General features: G+C 40.1%; 1 protein-coding gene across 9 annotated transcripts in view; it reads left to right on the top strand.

Moving 5' to 3' along the window:
- KALRN (kalirin RhoGEF kinase) overlaps positions 1–24,849 on the top strand; it is a 493,218-nt gene that overhangs the window by 292,248 nt on the left and 176,121 nt on the right. For all 9 annotated transcript variants that reach the window (XR_014618580.1, XR_014618581.1, XM_084289498.1 and 6 more), the window contains exons 12-13: positions 10,100–10,269; positions 16,242–16,416. Coding sequence is in view for 7 of the 9 variants with exons in the window: in XM_084289498.1 (XP_084145624.1) it covers positions 10,100–10,269; positions 16,242–16,416 (345 nt within the window). In the remaining 2 variants the exon portion in view is untranslated. The remainder of the gene's footprint in view (positions 1–10,099; positions 10,270–16,241; positions 16,417–24,849) is intronic.

The following is a 24,849-nucleotide window of genomic DNA, read 5'->3' as shown; positions in this document are numbered from 1 at the left end:
AATCTCATGATGGTTGATGTTCTTTTGTGAGCTCTCAGCTTCTAGGATCAAATAATAATACAAGATTCTTGGCTGCCATTTCATTTTGTTTAAATGAGAATAGTTTTTGAGCCTCTTGGAGAAGAGTTCGCAGATGTGATAAGATCTCACCCTGCGGACTGAAAAACCTCAGTGCAAATAATTATTTGTCTGAATCTTAACGTTTCACAGTTTTATATTTATGGTTCTGAAGTGGACTTTATCATTCCAAGTATAAAAATGTAGACACAAAAGGGCACTATCAACATTTCTATATCGTTACTAACTTTTGAAATATTTTTGCATAAATAAATAATGACAATATGTTGTAGACGTCCTCACTTTCCCTACAGATTTTCTGTTTAGCACTCACAGTTTTGTTTTCTCTTGCTTAGGGAAGCAGGACGTAGTGCTACCAGCAATTTCTGATTCAGCTTCAGAGTCGCAGGTTTAAACAACAGTATAGAAAGGCCCAGAAATTGCTTTTGTCAAGTAAGTGTTGAGGTTAGGCTACACTTACATGTGTGTGATACCTGCAAATAAAGTCTTGTCTCCATCTGCAGGATTTTAGAATTTGCGTGGGTGTTTAAGAGAAAGTATACCTGTATTCTGTATGTAGCTGTAGTAAAGGTTTGTTGCATTACTTGTGTTGGCTGATCATGAAGTCACTAACTTAAAATACAAGGAGGAACTTTGCATTTGGATCCATTTACAGCACATGGGTCTTAACCTGAACTCCAAAACAGTTCTGCAAATGCCTCATAGCTCTTCGGGATATGGAAAGCATGTCTTAGCACCTCTAAATTTCCCATTTTTCAGTGGATTTCAGGTTTCCACCTTTGTGTTGCTCCAAGCCCTGCAACAGAACAGTGAAAACCAGGAAAAGTAGGAGAGGCAGGTCCAGGCTTTGTTGGCTTTTAGTGGGTCAGAGCAGTACAAAGAGGCGCTCAGTGCTTGCAGTGCCATGAGGAGCCTGCCAGGCCTACCTGGCCCATAGAATGGATGATGAGCAAGCTCAGGAAGTATTTAATGTTGAAAAAAAAAAAGAACTGCCAAACTCTTAGCAGGTTCTTACTGAACGTGTGCAAACTGGAATTTGACAGAGGTCTTCTGAGTGACCAAATTTGGGCAGATTTTCACAGGGATGACATAATATATGTTCTTTACATCAAGGGTATCCCTGCAAAATTTCAAACCCCTGCTTAAAAGCGTGGAGTGTCTGGAGCATCTCATGCAAGCAGAAATAAGACTCCTTTTCTAACACAGGCAGAATAACTCTTTTTACCCCTTCCTATCATTCAGGACCTTTTACCTCAAAATTCATCAAGTTCAGCCTTAGGCAGATACCTGGTATGGAAAGTTTTACTCGGAACAGCTTGTCTGATAAGGCCATGTGAAACTGAGAACAAAGTCCTAGACCATTAAGTGTCAGGCAGCTTCCTAGAAAGACTTACATTATTTGTGTTCAGCAGGTCACCTTGGTCACCCCACAGACATCAGTGGGGCTACTCAAGTGAGTAATGGAAGTGGGTTTACCCCGTCGTTTAGGAAGTGTTTTACTGCAGGCACTGCTAACTTAATTTTGCTCGATAACCAAGGGCTGTGAAATTAAATTCTCTCTGCTTCGATTGAGTATCATGATTAGGAAATTATTTTAATGTAGGTCACTAATTTTGACAGGGTTTGGATCTCATGTTGAGGAAGTTTCTGGGAAGCAGGGAGCAAAAAGCTCACTGGCTAAGGGTTGCTGCTATTGACTCGTGTCAGAAGAGTTGACAGAATGAATCAAAGTTAATCATGGAGCAAACATGGCAGTGGTTCAGGGATATATTGTATAATCCTATCATTTGTGGTAAATTGACCCAGGATTCACAGTTAACGTTACTGAACTTAATAATTGGTTGTTTTACTTTAACTGTTAATATTGACATTTCAGAGCAACCACCCATCAGATTATACAGATTTATGATGAAGGGGATAATCAGTTCAGCAATTCCACTTTCTGGCAACTTCTGGAAGCTCTGAAAAGGTCTCATTCTGGGGACATGGTTCCCACAAAAGCACTTCTTTCCTGAACTGCCATCCTGGTCAGTGCTTTTGTTGCTTTTCTCATATTATGGCCAGATCTAAAAACAGTGAAAGCACAAAACACTAAAATGACTCAAATTGGCTCCCTATGCTTAAAATGTGCTCTGACGGGGCATCTAATATGCCAACATTTTTCAGGGCGTGAATGAAGACCACGTGTCTGGTTGAAAAGATTAAAATTTTGTTCCTTCAATGGACTAATATTTCCAGCTGAGATTTCTAAAACAGCAAACAAAAGCGGACTGTGAAAATGCCTGCTCCTTCTCTCACTGCATGACTGTGAAACATCAAACTTTAAATTTATGCTTTTTACAAGTGCGTGGTTCTTGGGAGCTGAATCAGTGTAGTTTGATCAGAGGGAATACTGTAAACAGAGAACTTGCAAAATAAAGGGAGGGGAGGAAGCAAATGCTTTTACAAGAGATTAAGTAAATGCTGTTGTTTTTTTTTAAACAAGTGCTAGGTTTTTTAACGGTTCTGATGTTCCAATCAGAGGTGGTTTAGCTGGCAGACAGCAGGAGATGTGGATGAAGGGAAAAGACAACACTGCATGCATCAGTAACATATATGTATGTGTATGCTGCCCTTTGCCTGGAAGGCAGATGCCTTGAAGAAGACAGATGTGTTTCTTTACCTGCTAGCTTACCATTATGATTCTGGTAACTGGGTCTACAGAGAGAGCTCTGCTAGTAAAACAAGCATTACTTTTGTGTGAGCTATGTGAAAGTTGACTCTGAGTTACTACTAATCAATTACCATGAAGCAAAAAAAAAAATAGGAACAAAACCCTCTTCCATCTCCAGAGCACAGCCTGTGGCTTTGACCCAAAGGTAAGCATTCACCAGTCATTGCTTTTTTGGTGGTTTCTTTGCAGGTAGTTTAAATCTTTTCTGTAATGATAGCAAAGCTCTGAGGCTGAGGGCTGAGGAATGAGGACAGCTGGGGTGGTGCAGTGTGCCCCCCTTCCCTGTCGATTTGTTGTCTAGAAGCAAGATTTTTTTTCGTGAAGGATTAAGAAGCTGGGAGTGGAGAGAGCTGTGATATCCTGGTAGCACATCCAGATCTTGAGCAGAGGAGTTTGAAGCGTGGCCAGACCTCTAGTGAATAAAATTCTGCCATCTGTGATCTTCCTTAAAAAAAATTAAAAAAAAAAAAAAAAAAAAAAAAAGTTGTGAGACAGAATCAAGCTAATAAGAATTAAATGTCCAACCTTCAGCAGAGTTGAGGCAGATGCATGGAAGGTAAGTTCTTTCCGTCTTTCTCTCCCATGTCCTTACCAAAGGATTCCTACAGACTTCAGTTCAATTTGTACATTGACAGCCACATTTTTCAGGCCAATTGTTGGTATTTTGACTGATTTCTTCCTATGAATCAAATATTACCAGCTTCAGAAAACCCTTGCATGTGTTTTGTGTGTTATGGAGATGGGACTTCAGCCTGTATGTCGTGCTCTCCAAGTAACAGTGGTTCATACTGCAACTAGAAGGGTGCCTTATAAGCACTTTTAAATAAGGGGCACCAGCTCTCTTAAAGTACTCTTTTATTAGTCTTACAATAAGGAAGGAAGGGCTTATAATGAAGAAGGTGGGCTTCTCCCATTCCCAGTGTGTGGGCTTGCAGCTTTTGTTGTTGTATACAAAGGCAACAGAGTGGGCAGCCAGTGCCTGTGACAATTTGTGTAGGGAGTACTCTTCATCAAAGCATTACAGGAGCACCCCTATAATTCACTCATCACTCAAAAGACATGTTCTGTTGCCTCTTAAGTGTACATGTGCAATAGAGCCTATAAAACTAGTTTAAAATGGTTAATGTCAGTGTAGTGGTTCCAGTTGATGGATTCCGTAGGACTGTTTGGTAAGAGAAAGGTCGCAAGTTTGTTTAATCCTTAGCAAGTCTCAGAATGATTCAGAAGTGTCAAATGTGATTTATTTCTGAGCTTCCTAGATTCCTTTGTAGAGCTCAAAGTTGCGCAAAGGTCTCAAAGCAGCAGATCAGGGTAAGACTGCAAGTCAGACAGCAAATCTATTGAAAAAGCACAGAGGGAAGAGGTAGTGCAACTCCCCATATGAGAAGTAACAAAATGTTTAGAGTCAGGGAACAATTTAGAGGAAAACTTAATAGTACCTGTATTTATTTAAGTGTACTGCTGAATTTGTAGAGCATATTTTGAAGATATGGAAAGCTCCTCCTGCAACAAATTGTACTGTATTACACTGGTGTAAATCTGAGTAAAACTTTTGATGTAGGAAGAACTTCTCCAAGCATATATCAGTATGAAGATGTGCGGAATTTGATTTGCTTAGTACAATTACTGCAGCTAATTACATCCAGATTTGTAATTACAAGTAACATACTAAAATTATACTAGAAGGTGAACATGTTTTTGCAATTCATGATGGTAGCAAAAGCATAGAACATTTACAACTGATTCTTCAGTAATAAGCCAACTCTTCTCCTAGAGCAAATAGGCCCTGAATTACATTTACATGACCTTGGGCTGGGGATCTCACACTCTCTGATGGAAGTGTAACTACCCAAATCACGTTTCCCTTGAGAGGGGATTATTTTGTGCTGTATCAATCTGGTCCATGCAGGACTTGGAAAAAGCATCAGATGTTTAGGCATTGCAAATCCTTTTGCCATAGGCAAGGTTACTAATTAAAACGTGTTAGCATACAGAAGCACCAGATGCAACCTAACCAAGGATGAATGTCAAGAAATTGGCAAGAAAAAGGGAAAAAGCAAGAAAGAGGTTAGGAAGAGATCGGATTTTTATTTTTTTATCACAGAACGTTCCCTTTTTTCCACTCACCATTTCTTCCCAACCAGTTTGGTAATATTTGACATTACATCTTGCAGCAGGGTGTCTCACCAGCTGCATCTTACCATGGAAGTTGCATATTGTGGCATTTCATCACATGTAGTGTCTGGTCATATCCTATCTTGTCACATTTTATTAGGTATGCTGTCATCATGTGACACTTCACTGGTGGTATGCGGTCACGTTACAGCTCATCATTACATACATTGTTTGACGTGTTTCCATTGACATTTGCATCAGACCTTGAATATGCCTTTGTGACTTTAGAAAGTGTTGTTGAAGTATGCTCTTAATTTATAACCATCACTTCCTTCAATTTAAACAGCTCTGGATGCATTCTAAGAGCGAACAACAATGGCTGTTGGAAATTAGTTATGCTGAGAAGTTTTGTTTTCTTCACCATGTTGGTGGAGAGAAATCAAGGCAGAAAAAAAAAAATATAAATTTAAAAATTTATAATTTTTAATAAAAAATAAAATTATAAATTTAAAAATGTAAAAATTATAAATTTAAAAATTTATAATTTTTCACACAGTGAAAACAGATTCACAACAGGTACATGAACATATACACATGCTGAAGTCCTGCCATAAATTAACCTGAAACAGAATCTGTTTCCCAAATCTATCTCCCCTCCTAGGGTTTATGGGACCTCCTTCTGTGTATGGTAAAATAGCTAGATGTTTTACTGCTCAGAATGGGTTTGTATAAGCCTGGTTTAGAAGGAGGGGGAAATTGCATGGATGGACATCTCTCTTTGGAACAAATCTGTTTTATTTTTCTCAGCATGCTCTTGGTTCTCTGCACACTTCTGTGTGCAATGCAAGTCAGGTGGGAAAAGAGGAATCCCATATATCACTGAATTCTTCTCAGTTCTGCTTTAGCCTTGGTTTCTGTGATGGACATTCACTTTATTGAGTTGGAATGCAAATCCTCTTGTGGCATTCACTGCAACACATGGCACTTTGCTGACGCTGTAAAGGAGTAGATGATATACCCTGGAAAGTTGCTTGTTTCCATTAATACCCTTGTTTTGAATGAAAAAATGTACAGTGGTTATTCTCATGGATTGAACTGACTGTTTCTTTGCTTTTCCCTGGTCTCATTACTCAATGTTTTTAAAATGTTTTGGAGGCGGGGGTTAAAACTCATCAGTGACATTTGCACATCGCAGTGTACAAACACTGGGTGTTTAATATTTATTCCAAACATGAAGGCAAGATTTTCTCAGCAATCTCTCTAGGTTTCAGATTTATTTTTTTTAAGTGGTCTCTTACTCTAAGTCAGAAGCATTAATTTCTAGGTGACAGGCACAGATGTCCTTCAAACCTCCGGTAAGTGGTCTCATTAAGTACTTGAGTAAAATGAAGGGTATTGCATCAGATAAAATAGCTGAGAATAGAGAGCAGTATTGTCTCCTGGATGGAGAGAAACTGCCTGTGTTTTATAGCCAAGAAAGACAGAGAAGTTGTTACAGTGCATTAGAGAGGTGCCAGATGCTCCCCCAGAAGAGGTGGCTTTCATTCTTCTTTTCCACTGGCCTAGTAATAAGAAGAGAAGTGTTTTTCTTGTTGAAAGCCATGGTTACCTTGGTAAATAAAGTCTCAATTCTGGAGCCTCTATGGAGCAGCATGATCATTTTAGGGCTAGATATTTGCTTTAGACTTCAGTGCAATCAACACTTATAAAGCTTGTAGACTTAGTTTCCTTGAGTTTGATTTGCGGCTGGCTCTTTCTGATAGAATTAATTCAGGTTTTGCCACTAATGCATCACATCTTTCCACATCCAGTTAGCTGTACCAAAGCACAGATCAATTTGAAAAACAATATTTTTGTGTTTTTCTTCATTATTTTGCAGGATTTTATATATTTGGATTAGAATGTGTTAAGCAATGCAATGTAGAGAGAATGTATTCTGGACATGTGCATCACTGTGAAACAGGGTCACTGCAGCTGGATGTGTAGATACTGTGCTAGTATTTGAAATGTCTGCAGCTACCCCCCACACACACACACATCCTTTACGGATTGGTGATAGATTAGCAGTAGTTTGGAACATGTATGGGAATGGGACAGGTGCTCACAAATGCTGCTCATGCAAAGAATAAAAGAGAAAAGAGTTGGATTCTGCAAATATGACATAAAAACTGGCCTGTGTAATATATCAAATTTCAACAAAAATTTGAAAGTGTGCATTCAGTCTGAGCTAGCTAGCTGTTTAAGAGAGTGTCACAGCTTGAATTAGGAAATTCACAAAGTGTCTGATGATTTGGCGTTTTAATAGTGAGGATTTTTAAAAGTAGTTGAATAGTTGCATTAGAATTAAACATCAAGCCTTAATAGGGACTGATTTTCTGAGTTGTGACAAACACGAACAAGCCAGGATGTGATTTCTGTTTCATGATTAACAGCTCATCTGACTTTGGTGCTGTGGTGACATGGAGTTCATCTTCTCGTTTCTGTGGCATTCACAAATGGGGCTTGGTGGTAATTTATTTCAGGTGCCATCAGTTGTAGCACATAACGTAGGAGGTTTTTGAATCCAGTTCCTATTGTAAATTGTTCCTGAAAGATCTTCCTAATCTTATTAATATTGACTGATTCTTTGTATTAGGATTTCCCAGGGATTGGTGGAGTCTAAAGGATTAGAGGCCTCTGAGTCAAGGATGACCTAGATTCTGATAGCTTTTATTATGCAAATCCTTACAATCAGAGGTCATTTATGGGAACATCTGAAGTTAATGTGAGTTCATATATCTGTGTGCTCTCTGAAATTCACAAGTGTTTCTGTTCCAGGTGAGTACAGTGCAGTTTATTAAGTATTTCAAAACTGCTTTGAGGTAGAAGCATACTCAAAACATGATGTAGGATCTTAAAAGTCCAAATCCTTTTGGCTGCTGCTGACGGATTGGTTCTGGAGACACTTTTGAAAATGGAGTTTCCTCTGAAGTCCCAGTGGGGGGGTTGGAAATTTTATTCCCTGCCCTTTCTAATGTGATAATTTCAGGAAAACGGAAGATTGCTACCAATAAAGCAAGTTATTTATTTCACTTTCATTTTTGTAAACGAAATTCCCTGAGCTTTTTTTTGTTATCTTAAGAAGTGGGGGAAAAAAAAAAAAAAAAAAAAAAAAAAAGACAAAAAGCAGCAAGAAATTAAAAATATACTGGCTTTCCCAATTCAAAACAGAAGAATGATTTATATGCATGACCATTTTTCTCTTCTGTATTTACAAAGTGCTCTGTGACTTGAAGATCTGATAAGCAGAGAAAATAATATTTCCCCCCAAATGGTCCTTGCCTGTTATAGTCCAGCTGTCCCTGCTGTTTCAGCGGGAGCAGGGATCAGCTCAAAACCAGGATGATTCTGAATGTGACTCATAGATAAAGGCACAAACACATTTTCCTTTACAGTGGCTTCTCAGAATTCAGTACCCGGAACTCAGGCCACAAATGGAAAAGTTCTCTGCTTGCTTCTTTAAATATGTTCTCATTATTTCTTCTATATTATGAGGCTAACTACTTAATTATATTTTTCTTGTATTAATATTTGCCTTTTTATATCATGTCTTTCCTCTGTGAAAGTGAAAATATATAAATAAATGGAGCAGACACATTCCATTTTAGGCCAGTAGTAGAGTAGGAATTATGATTATGCTACTTATGAATAAACAGAAGGGTTCACCCTAAATATTCAAAGCTGACTCTGAAAAGCTTAATGAGAAGCCTTCAAATTAAGCAGATATTTTAAAATGTATGAGTGGCTTGTAGCCTATCAAGCAAGGAGTCAGAAGCAGAGGTGAGGATAGGGCATAGAGAACTGGGCTTTTTCTTCTCTGATATCACCAGACATGCTGAGACAAGTTCTGGTTTGGATTGTTTTGTTTTAGTTTGGGATGGCAGCCTTAGGTTTGGATCCTAACTGTGAAAAGCTCTATCAGCTGGCACTTAGAGCATCTCTCTATTCCTCTCGCTGTACAAGGACAGGCAGAATTCACAATCGCAGAAGAAATCCTGTAGGATGGGGATCCAGTGCGTCTCGTTCTGAACAGAGACGTTTTTACCAGCTCTCTTGCCGCCCCCACACAGCGTCTGTCATCTGCTTCACGTGTACTTCCAGCTCCCTGTGAGACAAATTGCTTTGCAGTTCCCTGGGCTGGCAGCACAGCATCCTTTGACATTCCCCAGGGCAGTGGTGCAGCGTGGTGCATCCTGCTACCTCGTGGGATAGACCAGCAGAATGTGGGTTAATGGGGCAGGCATGGCACAGAAAATAGTCTCTCTGGCGGAGTCATTAGGATTTGCTGGCAGATTGCCTGCTCGGTTGGTGCAATTTTACACTCACTTTTCAGAGAAAGCTTAAAGGGGAAACCTCTGTTCGCTCTGAGGCTTTACAGCCAGGAGGGGCTGGGGCTTGCTGCCACTGTCCAGATATCTGCTGAACAGCTGGCTGGAAATTCTCATCTGAGCACTTACTCAAATGATTTTGTTGTTGTTGTTGTTTTGAAATTGGTAGTCAAGACTGTTTAGAATGAATGGATGTGTGTGAGATAGATTGGTGAGATTGCTGTTTCCTATTTCTGGGATTTCCAAAAGGCTGAGGTACATTTAGGGGAGAAAAAAAAAAAAAAAAAAAAAAAAAAAAAAAAAAAAGAGAGAGAGAAAGCAGAACACAAAACCTTCTGCCTGGGAAGGCATAGCTGAGCAACTACAGCTAGACTTCAGTCAGTACTATACACACATAACAAATATTTTAGGTCTCAGTCCTGCAACAGGCTTCAGCAGCATGTGAAATTAATAGGAGCTGATGGCACACAGCTCCTGAAAGGGCTAGGTTATCACAGCTATAAGACATTGTAATTCATTACTTGTGTTAAAGAATTAATAGGAAGAATATCATTAGGCTAGTTGTTGTCATATATTAGACTGAAACACACATTAGTTTTGGAAAAAAAAATATTATCTGATACTATATTTATTTTCCTTTGTAGCTTAAAATGGGATTGCACCAACCAGTATTGAATAACCAGTGTCTTTTTGTCTTTAAAAACTTCAGGTCAGTTTTCCTGTGAAATATGCAGCCCTAGTTAATGTTTTCTGATCTGGAATTAGAGAGCAAAAGGGTTAAATCTCAATCCCTCTCTGATTTATATTTCCCTCCCCTCCTTCCCAGCTGTGGACATGGATGGAAGATCTGCAGAAGGAGCTCTTAGAGGATGTCTGTGCTGACTCCGTGGATGCGGTTCAGGAGCTCATCAAGCAGTTTCAGCAGCAGCAAACAGCCACCTTGGATGCAACCCTCAATGTTATTAAAGAAGGGGAAGATCTAATCCAACAGCTCAGGTAAGCATCCACCTGGAGGACAGGTGTTGAGAAATCTGGTCTTTGCTGTGGTTTGGGTGTGCATAAATGGGAAAGTGTAAGTTTAGGATTAATGGGGAGAGTTTATTCATTCCTTGCTTATTTATTATTCTTCAGTTTCTTTGAGTAATATATTGAAATTGCAGTGAGTGATTTATGTGGACTGATTAGAGTAGTCTGTGGATCAGCATGGGTTGCTGTTTGACAGGGAGATTATTTATAGGCACAGTGAAGTGAATTGAAACAAATGCGTTTCAGGTGAATATTTTTAGTTGGTATTTATAGAAGATTGTTAAACGGTTGTGAGCTGAGGCCTTGTGATTTATGTGGTTACTCCTGGTGTAAGAGAAGTGTATTCCTCATAGTAAAACATGCATATCTAACAATCTTTGCTCTTTTATTTTGCATGCAGCACCCTTCTATTTATCTTTGTCCATGAGCTGTTTATTCTTACTGTCAAGAAGGGTCCTGTGCTGCCAACTCTATTTGCATTATGAATTAAAACTCATTTTATCTGATTTGAAATACACAAAGTGACTGGCTCAGAGAAGTTGGGTGTTTGGATTTATATTTTTTTCTTTCTCAGTCTGTAAGTGTAACAACTAATATCTGCAGAGCACACAGTAAGCTTACCCCAGAGTTTTAGTTCTGAGAGCTTTCTCACTTGTTTTTACTTACAGCAATTTTCTATACCTTTAACGTCATTGACGGCAGTGGATTTTTCCTGCCTTCTAGAGATGTTACTGAGTTCAAAACCAAGACCATTGAGTCCCTTGTTCTTGAGACATTTCTTTATTTATTTTTATTTATATTGTTACATATTTCCCTCATCTACCTGTATATAGTGTGAATATTCTTTCTACATATATAATATCCAAGTGGTACAGGTCTTATGTTGTCCTCCCCAGCCTGAGTTTTTTGAGTCTGATGTCTTCAGTTCTTGCATAGGAAGAGCCAAAGGTGCCTATTGCAAGGTAGTAATGAAGCACCGTGGTAGAACCCTGCAGGGGTTCTAGGTCTTCTACTACAGCCACATGCTGAGCTTTCCTCTATACTTTCTCTTATCACCCTGGATGTGGAGTCTTCTCCACTGGTTTGGGGAAAAAAAAAAAAAAGAAAAAAAAAAAAAAAGTAGATTTGAAAGTCTTTTCTAGGTTTTGATTGTCATTCAGTTGTAGGCAGCCACAAGGAGAGACAGACTGTATAAATGCCTCTTCTTGGTGAATGAGGCTTACCTGCATCATGGAGAACACGGAACCCAAGTGGTATTGTTTGCTGAGACCAGAGTTGGGAAGAAGGGATCAGGGAAAGAAAGAGCTAGGCTCCATCCATCCATGCATCTTTGCTGATAATTAGGAAGGAAACATGCTTTGCTTGGTTTGTATGCTGCCAGATGGAGGGGGCTATAGGTAAGAACATGCATATGGCTGCCCCTACCAGGTCAGCCAAAGGTCTGTGTGGCAGTTTCCCATTGTGCAAAGAAACATTTTGCTAAATTTAGGGGATATCTATGAGACCGTGAGAAAGATGGTGAATTTTTTTACTAAAACATTTTTTTCTTGCTACCCCACCTGTTGGTATACCATCATGAACACCCAAAGAGAGAGAAGACCCTGGAAGGGGCCCTGTATAAGGCCATCGGGTGGACTACTAGAAGTAGTCCTGGTGCAGGCTGTGGGATTGGCCTAAAGGTTTTTGCCTGCACCTGAGTCAGCAGGAAGGCAGAATGTGGAGTTGTACAGAGGCCAGGGCAATATTTGGAGCAGAGAAGTCAGCAGAGCACCAGTATGAACAGCAGTTATTGGAGAAAGTTTCTTGTAGTGGCTACAAGGTCATGCTGGCAAAGAAGTGAACTGGAAATGTGGGAGTTCAGCTTTTTTTAATGTAAACTTTGTCGGTTTTTAAATGGTGGCCTCAGGTTTGAGACTTTTTTTAGGACTGGTGTCACACTTAAACATTTGTGAAATGCCAAGACAGATTTTGAGACAGTTGAATTTAACCAAGAAATCATATTTTGGGATCTGGCTTGTGTTCTGGGCAGTGAGCAAGGTGGTATGGGGTGAGCATCTTTATGTGAAGTAATCCCCTACTTCTGGTGAAGTTAAGGCCAAACACAGAGAGAAGCACACAAATGTTGTCTGAAATAAAGCAACCCTGAGCACACACAGTGATTTGCAAAGCTGAACTGTCACGATGACCTCTGATTCCAGTATCAGTTTTGAGCTATGGCTAACTGCAAAGCCTGTAATGTGATCCTGGACTCTTTCAAAAAGTGAAGAAGAACTGCATAAGAAAACCATGAAACCACCTGTGTGTGTGTGTGCCCACTTGAACATCTTTTGTGGCTGATGACAAAAGTAAAGAATACAGAGATAAAGGAATGGAGGAAAAAATGGAATTGCTGCAATCTTTCCTTAACACAGCATTGCATTTCACAGTGTGGGTCACCTAGTACCTACTGTGAAGAATGGCTGAAGACTGCAAGTGCTACAACGCTGAAGAAAATGAAATACACTGCTCTTACCAAACATGTTAAAATGAATAAAACTAATGGGGCCTTGAAAAAGTTTCCATTTCTTGTCCTTATCTCTGAGAGCAAAGATATTCATTTAGAGAAGACCATTTGTGTAATAGCACACTGTCTCCTTCAGCTAGCACAGGAAAATCTCAGCTGTCCAAACCAGTGAAGTACCATGCCTGGGAACACGCTTCGCAGAAGATCATCGGAGCCTTTAGTGACGCTTTGAATCAGGAGACCATGCCCATCAGGAACAAAACAGACCTGGCTTAAAACATTGTACATATCATGGCTAGCACTGAAACCACTTTTTTTTTAGTCTTTGTTATCAGTATTGTCCTGAGGTGAGCATTGTTCCCTGCAATCAACACAAAGGAGATCTTTTGAACTGCGTTTCCAGGAGCACTACTGGGGGCAATATTTTTGCACATCTGTGGAAGTCAAAACAATGACTTGCTCCAGTGAGATGTGAAAGAGCAGGAATGATAGGGCCAAAAATAAGGCAGTTAGAGTCATGAATCTTGCTTTTTTTTTTTTTGCAGTAGTTCAACATATGAGCTTTTGATAATCAGTAAGTTTCACTAAGCATTCAACCAGTTCAGGTGCTTAAAGTGATTTCAGGAGTACAACGTTCATTCTAAGCAAGCTCAACAGCAGTGAACAAAGCCTTATTATATGTTCCCCAAAGTCTATTTTGTATTTTTTTCAGTAATTTCCCTGCATTGTAAACTCTGATTCATGTCCTTTCAAAGAATACTAGGAATCTTTTATGAATTTTTACCCAGAATTTCTCATCATCCGACAAACAAGAAATCTAGTGGTAGAAGCATCCAGTCTGAGAAATTTCTTTTTCCAGATGGAGATCTTTCTCAAAACAGCCTATATAGGGATCTGAAGGCCTCATCTGAGGAGACTATGAAAAAATAACATTACTACAGCTAAATGTTTAGATTGCATCAGCCACTGAAATGCAAGTGTGGCTTGATTTGAAGAGTGAAATATTTAATGAAAAGGAATTTCTAAAACCAAATGTGCCTTTAGATCCCATGTGAGATCTACCACTCTTGAATAATTCATTGAGTCATTTAGATAATATATGAATAGTAATAATCCTGCACTTGAATGAAGACTTATTTCTTGTCCTTTTATAGAAGACAGGTGCTGACTGAAGGAAGCAGAACTTGATTGAATGTGGAGTCACATAAAGCTGTGGTTTCAAATCTCACCTTGTTATATCTTCGTTCATCCTTTCTCTGTACATCCTTTCTCTGTCTAGGCAAAGAGAGACCCTGTAGTCACCAAGAAGGTGAAAAACACAAGACTTACAGAATGGGGCAGAAACTGCCAGCTGAAGAGAGTAATATTGGTGTAATATTTTCTTATTGGCAAAGGAAGTTGGTAGTATAGCTCAGAATAATGGTGGATCATCTCATTCCAGCATTCATCAGGATTCAGATGATCGTTGAACAGAATCATCTCTTCATTGTGTCAAACAGAAAATATTTGAGGGAAAAGCAGAGAAACACATCCACAGAGCAAGTTACTAAGCACTTAATAGTATTCTGTATTTTTAACTGTATTCTTAGTTTTCATATGTTCAGGAAAATGTGTGGTTTTTTTCCTTCAAGACATATAATGAAATCAGAGTAACATGGTTTTTGTTGCCTTGGAACCTCAAAGGTGTGTTGTAAACTTGCCTAAAATGACTGTGTCAGTGCCTAGTTTCAATTTAAAACGTCTGTAAAAGGTTGTACTTTTTACCTCAATTACACTTGCTGACAGTGTTCAATTAACATTTAAGTTGACTGTGTGTTGTTTTGATCTGACCCTATGTGATGATAATGTGCAAAGAGCAAAGTACAAACATTTCAGACAAATTCCACAGAAAACTACCTATACTTTGCTAGATGTTTATGGAAGGAAAAGTCAACACAGAAAAAGGAAATAGAAACCTAAAAAATTGGAAACACTAGCACTGTTCCTCAGTGGGAAGACTCCATGGACACATTTACTTGGCAGCCCAGGTTAGCTGGCCAGAAGAAGGGCTCCCAGCTGCGTTTGGTCCCTGTGGGACAATGTGGTGACCTGGCAGTGTTACCTGACATTGTCCTTGTCCTCCCATTTTGTCAGCCAGTTCCCTGCACACGTGGGAGTTTGATAAACCAGTAGTCCAGTGTATGCCATTGGATTTGTGATTGTCCCGCCACCACCACCACCTTCTCCAAAGCAGAACTAGAGGTTGGTAGGAAATACTGATGGTAAAACCTGCTGTTTTACCCATGCCATCTGGTCACAATGTGCAGGGTATCTGAGAGGGCTTTCAGTTGGTTTGCTTTAAATACCCAAACAATGCAGCTGCTAACACATCACTTTAAGCAGGTTGGACAGAGAAAATCACTGCATCTAAATCTTGGTTTTGCTGAAGTACCAAAGCCAAGCATTTAATTATGGCTTCAGACTTTACTTTCTGGTTCTTGTTAATGTCAAGGGATGTTTCATGGTACATTCAAGAGTAAGTTTCAGCTCATTGTGCCTGAAAAGGCCCTTTATCTATAAAGCATACGCTTAAATTTACTGAAGACATAACAGACTGTAGGTGAGCTCATTAATATATGAGAGAGCACAAATAGAAAAGAAAATGTGAGGACTCTCCTATATCCGTGCTAAGATCTATTTCAGGTACAGCAAACTTCCCCTTGGTACCCATACCAGTTAAAGGGTTTGCTCCCTTTTGTTCCCTGTATATGGGGAGCACAGATGGAGCAGTGCCTGACCCCTCCCAGGAACATCTCATTTCACTTACTCTGGTGAAAAGACAAGTGGATGACACCATCATACAATGTTTTAAAGGTGTTTTCCTTCAGTGGAGGTTTTGCACTGTGTTCTGAGACTGTTGCATTACTAAGAAATGCAGAGGAAATCAAAGCATCCCTGTTCCCTAGTCAAAAATGCTGGTAATTCTGATTCAATTAATCTATACTAGAGCAAATGCTCAAAATTAACTTGTAAAAGCCCAGGTGGCTAAACAATAAGGTGGCTAAATAGCAACTCTGAGCTTGGTGCCCCTGGGCAGTGTGAGCAGAGGCTGGAGCAGGTCAGTGTGTAGGACTGGCCAGGATTGCCAGCCAGACTCCTTAAGAGAGCTATTGAGATTGATGTGCCATTCTCTCCCCTCTCTGCCCCTCTAACCCCTCACAAACATGTAAGGTCACAGTGTCACAGCACAAGAAAGGATATCCCCTTGTTCAAACTTGGTGCCAAGCTCAGGAGCTGCAGGATTTCAGCAAGTAGCAGCAATGAGTGCTGCACACACCTTCCCTCAGCCCTTTGTGCTTGGGCTTGCTTCTCAGCAGCACGCAGAATCACAAACGTGTAGTTCTTGCTCTTTTGCCTGCCTTGAAGCTCAGCTTTAACCATGCTCTCTGCCTTGCCACAGGGACTCAGCCGTTTCCAACAATAAGACTCCACACAATAGCTCCATCAGCCACATCGAATCTGTACTTCAGCAGCTCGACGAGGCCCAGGTACAGATGGAAGAGCTCTTCCATGAGAGGAAGATTAAGCTAGATATTTTTCTTCAGCTCCGGATTTTTGAACAGTACACCATCGAGGTAAGAGCTGGCTGCACGACCTGAGGAAGGTAGAGCAGGGGGAAAGGGGTGTGTGTAAAGGTACTGTGTTAGGAAACACCCCCAGCTGCTTGACTGCGCTCAGCTGTCCAGCGGGAAAGAGTGATAAAACCACATTTTAAATTTGACATCTTGAAGGTAAAAATATGCTTTAGGATGTACTGCTTAAATGCAGTGAAATAGCTTCATGTTTGCTCAGCTGGCTGTATGCTGAGAATCTGCCTGCTCCAGGGAGAAGCTGTGTAAGGTGTAAAGCACTGTTACAGTGCTTTATTGGCACTAGTCAGGGTTTGCAAGTTCTCCATCACTTGGCAGTGAGGTCTGTCTCTTCCAATACAAACATAGATGTATGCAAACAGACGTGTGATCATCTTTAAACCTCTGAGAAAAAAAAATATATATATCTATGAAGGGAGAGGATAATTAAAAGCTGGACTTTGAGCATCACAGTGGATTTTTTTTATCATTTATTTACTGGGGAGAGGGGGGAATAGTAGAAGAAGCTTTTAAGTAATTTTCATGTGCCTGTTTAAAAAGGTCTTTCAGTTTGCCTTTTTTTTACTGCTATTTTGAAATCAAAAGCACTGGAAGGAAAACTCATCAAAGCATTAATAATTGAGGTATTCTTGGACAGAGTAACTTTAAAGAGACTAGGCAATCTCATTAACTGCTTGCTGTAATTCTGATAGGACGTGGTGCAAAAAGAACAACATGTAAATTAACTTGCACACAAAATCCATGACAGCCATGTAGCAGCACACATGTCCTTCCTGGGATGTGTTCCTCCTACTATATCCCACTGGTCCTTGTTCAGGTCATGCAGCACTTTAAGTGTTTTATGATGAGATATTCCTGATATCATTTGTAAATCTATCAGCAATCTCAAGGTGGGTACTGATAATTAATTGGGAGCTTTAGTATGCTGGGTTACAGTTTATGTGTATTTTGAAACATGGCATGATGAATTACAGTAGAATGAAAGGCTAGGAACAGGGGTTTGTATATGTTTTTTAATTGGATGCAAGAGAAAGAAATCAGTGAAGAGTATCTGAGCTTTCTTGTTGTGACTGGTAAGTTAGGTATTGTACTGAAAGCTGTTCTACAGTGCTTGTTATTAATGTCAATTAGATTAATTAACATTATTTTACTCACCAGTTACATACAGGCTTCCTGATACTGGGAGGCAGTATTCCCTGTGAGTATGTGCGTATATGTATAAATATGTACACTTCAGATTGGATAGCATTGCTGTGTGAGCAGTGCTGCCCTAAGACTACTACATTCCCAGCTCAGGAGCCTGCAATAACTGTGCTATCTGCTGAACTTATATGGAAGGTATTTTGATACAGTGGTGTGGTGAACGGTAATTAAGGCTTGGACTCTGAAGATAGGAATTATAAGTGAATAAATATATGTGTACCTACCTATAAATGGCACCTGTGTTTTCAAAAATGAAGCAAAACATGAATAATAGTATGTGCTTCTGGACACCCAAATATATCTGTTGGCAGTATATCTTGAACCTGCTTGGATCATTCATTAAGATCTCAGCCTGTCTGTATTTCACTGCAAATTCCAGGCGGGTTAAAAACCAAACCTCTGTTTTCAAATTCTTTTCCTTCTTACATTGTCACCCAACCAAAGATCACAAAGACCTTTACCATTATAGATTGCTTTATTGATGGGACAACTGAGGCATCAAATGATGTGGGTTGTCCTGGCCCACTCTGTATGTTGTGCCAGAGGTGGGAATGCTGCGTGGATCCCTCTGTTTTGTTTCAGCACGAATCCTACTTCAGTGTATTCAGAGATAACATTTAGACTGTCTGTGATACATTAAGATATTTAAAATTGGAAATGTACTTCAGTCTTCTCAAATCAGATTAGCTAGAAAGGACTTTAAAGAAAATCATCACTTAGTTGTCAGTGTAGATTTGCTACTTTTTTATCATCAGAACATCTGAATTCCCTCTGCAGGATTAACATTACAAGGAAATATGAGAACACATTTCATAGGGAGTTTATGGGCATATGATTTTTATTTAGAAAGCTCTCTCTTTCAGGGGAAAATATTTTTATTTTAAAATAATTACTACATTTAATTTATAACTGAACACAGAGTAAAAGTTATCATATCCATGTCAGTATCTTAAATTTTATAAGTACGTTTAGCGCTCAAACAAGAAAAAAAGTCTGATTAATAAAAAGAAAAGTAATTTGAAATACTATATTAAATGATAAATTTATGCTGTGCATTTCAAACAACAGCTGAATTAGCTCAAAGTGACACAATAAAGATCTTTAGAAACTAGATTGCAGTCAGTTGCCTCAGCCGTATAATAAAGATTACAAGTCAGTAGGAAACTTATCAACATTAACACAATTATCTCACACCATTTTTAAGAAACAAAAAGATGTTTTCATCCCCATAATTAAAAAGCATGTAGTATTTCTGATGGTTAGCTATTCTAAGCTTGTAAGGGAAAAAGATGATGAAATTTAAATTGAGAAATTAAATATCTTTTTTTTTTTTTTTTTTTTTTTTTTTTTAACTAAAGATGAGTAGCTTGGGCTATGGCTGGTAATGTATTTAGGTTGTAATTTTCCATAATAGCCCAGATCCAGCATAGATTAAGAACAGGGAACCAATGTGTACCAGTATGATTCTCAAATGAATTTCTCCTCCTCTAGCCTAGATAAGCCCCCTTCCATCTGTCCAAAGAGCGGTGCCATGTTGAACATATCCCTAACAAAACCCCTCTACCTGCTGCATCCATGTTAAATCTCTCTCCTTCCTGCAAATCATCTACAAAAGCGGGCCCAAGGCACAGTGCTGTTGTAGCAGAAGCTCTTCTCAGCATGCTGGAAATCTCAGTCATCAGCATCCTGTTTTAAGTAGAGCAGCTGAGGAAGTTAGAGGTTGACACAGGATCTTCCAGCCCCCTTGTCTAAGAACATCATGCACATTACCTCCCCAGAGAAGGAAGCGAGCAAGAAGAGCTGGCTGGCAGCGTGCAAGGACAGTGCTGCTAGGGCAGGTTTGCTCCAAGGGGACCAGGTTGCACAGGCAAAAGTTTCCTTGAGAACCCTGAAGCTGCTCTGTGCAGAGCAATTTGGTACATAGGTTGTAAGGCACCTGTGCTTTCACAACAAAAGCACTTGATTGACATGGGTTTCCAAATGGAAGTTTTACTGGATTTCCAAAAATTAGCCAGCAGATCTTGGTCTGATAGCAAAACAGTGGCCTGGTGTTTCTGTTCCAGTCATCTCATTTTTTTTTGTCTCCATCTCCCAAATTTGAATGCTCTTGTTCTCTTTGCTGCTTCTGTCTTGTTAAGTGTTGTGTTTCCCACTCTTTCTATGGATGTCTGTGTTCTCAGCCTCAGTTGTCAGGTTCTTGAGTTCCTAGGAAGCCCATGTGATGAGGATCCTTCCCTCAGAACTGCTCAGAAGAAAACCTTTCCTCTCTTCAACGAAAGCCAGATATGCAACTGTGGGAGCCCATCTCCTCCCAAAAGTTTTGGGGAAGGTTTCATATTAGAACTCAATCTCAGAGAATAGTTGCATCCTGTGTAGTCTTTTTCCATCCAGTTTTGATACCAAACATGTTTTCTTTCATTGCCTTTCCCTACTAACCTCTCTCTCTCTCCCTTTTCTAATTGATACTGCAAACTGAACGTATTAGGGAATTTTTCAAGCTCACAAATGGCCATGGACTATTTGACCTTTATTTTTTATATTTAGAAAGTGTCTGACTGCAATTTGTTTTTTGGAAACTTTCATGTTTTACTGTTCTTCCCAGATATTGAAGTCCATGCCATGGACCACGTAACCCTTTCCTCTGGCACTTCTTTCTGGACTTGCACTGTACCCATCCACTTCATAGCTGTTGTGGTTTTTGGACTTTTCTATGATCTTTTCCTCCCGACAGAGGTTTGGAGTCCAGACAAACTTCAGAATTAATGGTACTTCATGAGCAACACTCACTTCCATCTACTTAGGCATCATTAACCTTCTCTGTGCTTCAGTGGAATCTGCCAACTATTGTCTCATTTTGTCTTCAGGAAGAGTATTTTATGTAAAGAGAAGCCACCTGCCTTTTTTGTCAGTAGGGCAGAGCAGCTGTCTTCATTTAGGACTTCTAAGGACTTGTGAGTTGCCTAGGCAGCTTTTGTGTTGTATTTGAGTCAAGGCAGGTTTGGCAGATATGAATTTGGATGTGAACCCAGAGGCACATAGCATGTGCTGCCTTTTATTTTTTTGCCTTAATCTCATTATATTGACTGATATTTACACTGTAGGTTCTTGGGGTAAAGTATGAAATCCAAGCGATGACGACACCTGGAAACCAGCATAACAGAAATATGAGAGAGCCTAGCTATCCCAGTGGGAGGTTTTTCTGCCTTAGGTTTTAAAACCATAAAGTGACAACCCATTCTTTATTTAGGAAACGTGTCTAACTTTGATGCCTGATATGTTTTATTCCTTTACCAAGTCATTGCACATTCCAAGACAAGATGGGATCATTAGGATTATATGGTGGGGCTTTCTGTGTGATGCATGCTATGACTGAGTTCATGCAGCCAACCAAGTAACTCAGGAGATTTCATGCAATGTGAATGGAGTAGTTGATCCACTATGAGGAAGTAGGGTATAAGACCCTGGGGACAATAGCTGGCAGGCATCAGCGGCAGCGCTGGCACCACACTGAGCACATTATATGTATGAAACACAGTAGTATCCCAGAGATATAGCTTCACTAAAATCTGTCAAGTATTCTTCGACTTGTGCTTCAAAAATAGTCACTTAAAGGCTTATTAACCATTATTTGGGTGGATGTTAATATTTAGTAAAATGCTGGGTGATTGCATAAGAAATGAATGGTAAAATACTCAGAATTGCAACCCCTACCACAATGAATACCATCCAGAGCACAGACCACATCTTTCTGCATATGTTTTCTTTATATCTTTTGTACAGTGTGTGTGTTGTTGTTTCCTGCAATACACATGGTTCTGTGCAGTGCTAGGCAAAGCCAGTCCACTGTAGTCTTAGAGCAGTGTACTTTCTATGCAAAGACATAGTCCTGGAAGGGATTATGGGGTCCCTGCTGTACAATATAAATTGCATCTTGTATACTGTTATCTTTCAAAAAGTACCACAATCACTAAAATCTTCACCTGCTGGTTATCCAATTTTCCATTTCACTTGCTAATTAAATTGTTCAGCCTTGATTTCATTTGCTGATTCTTTTGGCTCTTCCCACCCATTCCTGTAGAAGGGAGCAGAAGCCAGCTTGCAGACAGTAGTTTGATTCACTGTTATTTACAACTTACTTGAGTTTCCCATTCCAGGTTTCTAACATTAGCAGGATCTTTCAAGTGAAATAGCTGCCTGCTTGGAGGTACAAGATGCTTTATAACCCCCCACTGACTTATAGCTGACACTCAGATGTGAGCTTCTTTATAAGACATAAGAGTTGCTGGAATCTTATAATGCCCCATACTTAGGTGTTTGTTGTTGTTGTTTGTTTGTTTGTTTTTCTTTTTCACATGCATGGGTTTCAAACTGCACATCACTTCATTTTAAGGAAAGCAAGGCATGAGTCTCTCTTGGGTACCTTGTCTTTAGAGTTCAATTCTATTGTTTCTCTTGATATTTTTGGGACTCAGGAGCCAGAGGCACTGGAGCGGAATCATCACTGTGACAGCCTTTTCACATTTCAATAGCTCAGGTCCCTACTAAGCCAGTATTGTTTCTCTGCCACATGTCAAAAGGAATGGGTGACAGCATTGTCACACTGCACAACGTCAGTCCAAACCAAGACCTGAGAAGAAGGAATGGCAAACTTTCTGCATACGTGGTTTGTAGAAGTGACAGTTTCATTCACCCTTTCCTACCTACATCTCCGACCATATACCTGCAGTTTTAGCCTGCTCATAGATCCGCTTATAGGGTCACGTCCAGTCTTCTGCTCTTCCAGCGCCCTCTGAATTCCAAACCAGAGCTGAGTGCTGCTACCCCTGGCACATCTGGTTAAAACATAAAAATAATAATAAAAGTATGTGCCCTGGAGATCTGGTTTCCCCTACTCTATTATAATCCCTTTCTTTCTTCACTCATAGACATTCCCTTAGCATCCAGGAGTCAGAATGATCTTTTTTTTTTTTTTTTTTTATTCCTCCCTAGATCACATCTGAGCTCCCATCTCATCCACCCCCTCTTCATATTCTTGAAAAGAGGTAGATACTCCCTTTCCTTGATTCTGAGCTCTGCCCTGTGCCTGTGTGACTATTCTTCCCATCCTGCCTCATCCCTGTACTCTACCCACACTCCTCACCTTTGCTCCTCCTCCTACCTCCACCATCCTTTCTCTTGCAACCTACCTCCTACATTTGCTTATTCTTCCCAATCGTCTTTACTCTTTTCCAGATCCCTCTCACAAGCCCACTCTCTTTTTGTTGATAGTGGCTGCTCCCAGGGTAGAACTTTCTTTTTCCTCCTCCTCATATGCCCATTCCCTAGCCCATACTTCAAAATATCAGCTCCTATATGATTCATTCACCATATAACATTTATTTTCTCTTGCTTGATTCTTCATTTTCCTCTCCACCTTCTTCAATTGGCAAACATTATTTTTTTTCTGGCTGGCATTAAACAAGAAGACTTTAGGTGTCAAACACTGAATGTGGGCCAACCAAGCAGCATTCAAGGCTCAGCAGCACCATTTTATAGAAAATTTCAGCAGTGGCATCAAAAAACAGATAGGATTTAGATATGAAACCATTGCAGATATACAATTGCCTGTGCAGCAGCTGCTTTAGCTTGAATAGGCTCTTTGGCCTAATCCACAAACAACTGCACTACAGGAGTGAGATGGCAGGACTGTGTCTGTTGGTATTAGTGCTATTACTTTTGACCTGCCCACTACCTCTCTGTGCCTCTCCTCTCTCTCTCCAGGGTTGAAGATGAACATGTCTCTCTCCCCACAGTCGTGTTATCTGCTGGCGTTGCAACATGGTAAATCCAGGAAGCAGCAAAAGCAGCAGTTTTGCAGCAATAGGAATTTGGGTATATTAAGTTGCTGCTTTAGTAGGATGCCTGCCTAAAAAATATGTGGTCTAGACTGTGGTTGCTGTGTCTGCACAAAACACAAATCTGGCTGATGTACTCTGTATATCTGTTATGGTCTTGTGATAGTGGAGTTCAGCACGAACCCAGTATTTGGTCACGTGCTGAAGTGAACTCCTGGGCTGTCCCTGCTGCTGTCAGGTGGATATCTCAGGTAGCTCATTTAATGCTAGCTTGGGTTCTCTACCTGCATCATTTCTTCTCCCATGATCATGACAGCATGAGAATCTGTTTCAGATGAAGAAAAAAGGATCATACTTTCCATGCTCATTTTCAATATATAGCTTTGTTGTGTCTTTCTCTCTCATTTACACTCTGGGGTCATTTGACCTCCTTTTATTGCTTCGGACCTGTTTCTTGGCCACCAACCTTATATGACCTGCAAGGAAAAGGAATGTGGCTCCTTCCAGAGTCAGTTGGAGAGTGGCTGACAGTGAGGTATGCATCTAGCTTTCCTTTGAGCAGTGTGAGTACTTTGGAGGGCCTGCCACTTTTGCTAATGCAGGCCTGTGCACTGCCACTGTTGCTGCCCTCATGACCCTCCTGCTTTGGTACAATTTCTCTCTCATGCCATAGCGGAACAAAGCAGAGCTCAGGGCTTCTCTCGTGGCAGCACTCTTCTTCTTTCAGGGCATGTGAAGGATGCTAAGGTCTATTTAGAATCACAAACACTGTGAAGGAAAATGAATAAGCATAAGAAGTGCTATCAGTTCTTCCCACCGAAAATCCAATAGATGAACAGAACAAACTCTAATCAGCCATTCTTCTGGGTCAAAAGGGAATTAAACAAGTTCATGGCCAAGTGAGCCTCATTTATGAGACAGTCCCTGACATAGTCTCAGTGTAATTGGCTCTTACCACAGTTCAAGAGAAGTTATGAGGCAGTCCCTGTTATGAGACAGTCCCTGACATAGGCTCAGTGTAATTGGCTCTTGCCACACACAGTTCAAGTAGTTTCAACTTGTGTAGTCCCAAGTTTCACCATAGATGTCAATGTCTGACCTATTCTGTGAAAGCATCCAACGTCCTTTTTTAGGCTTGAAAAATATACATCTGTAGTTAACAGAGCTGCCTAATTACAGCCTCTTTCTAAAGAAAAATAAATTTTCCCTATACCCAAGTCAATCTAGCTAGGCACTCAGACTCTGGGACCATTTCCAAATGGTCCGATATGAAATACAGAAACTGCTGGGATTTTGAGGCATTGGCTGTACAGACAGAAAAGGAAGTGTCTTAATGAGATATGCCAAGCAGCACAGTCTCTGGGATAGGGCACCAGATTGG

Source organism: Netta rufina, assembly GCF_964035555.1.
Source record: "Netta rufina genome assembly, chromosome: 6".
NCBI lineage: Eukaryota > Metazoa > Chordata > Aves > Anseriformes > Anatidae > Netta > Netta rufina.
This window is presented reverse-complemented; position numbering and strand designations above follow the sequence as displayed.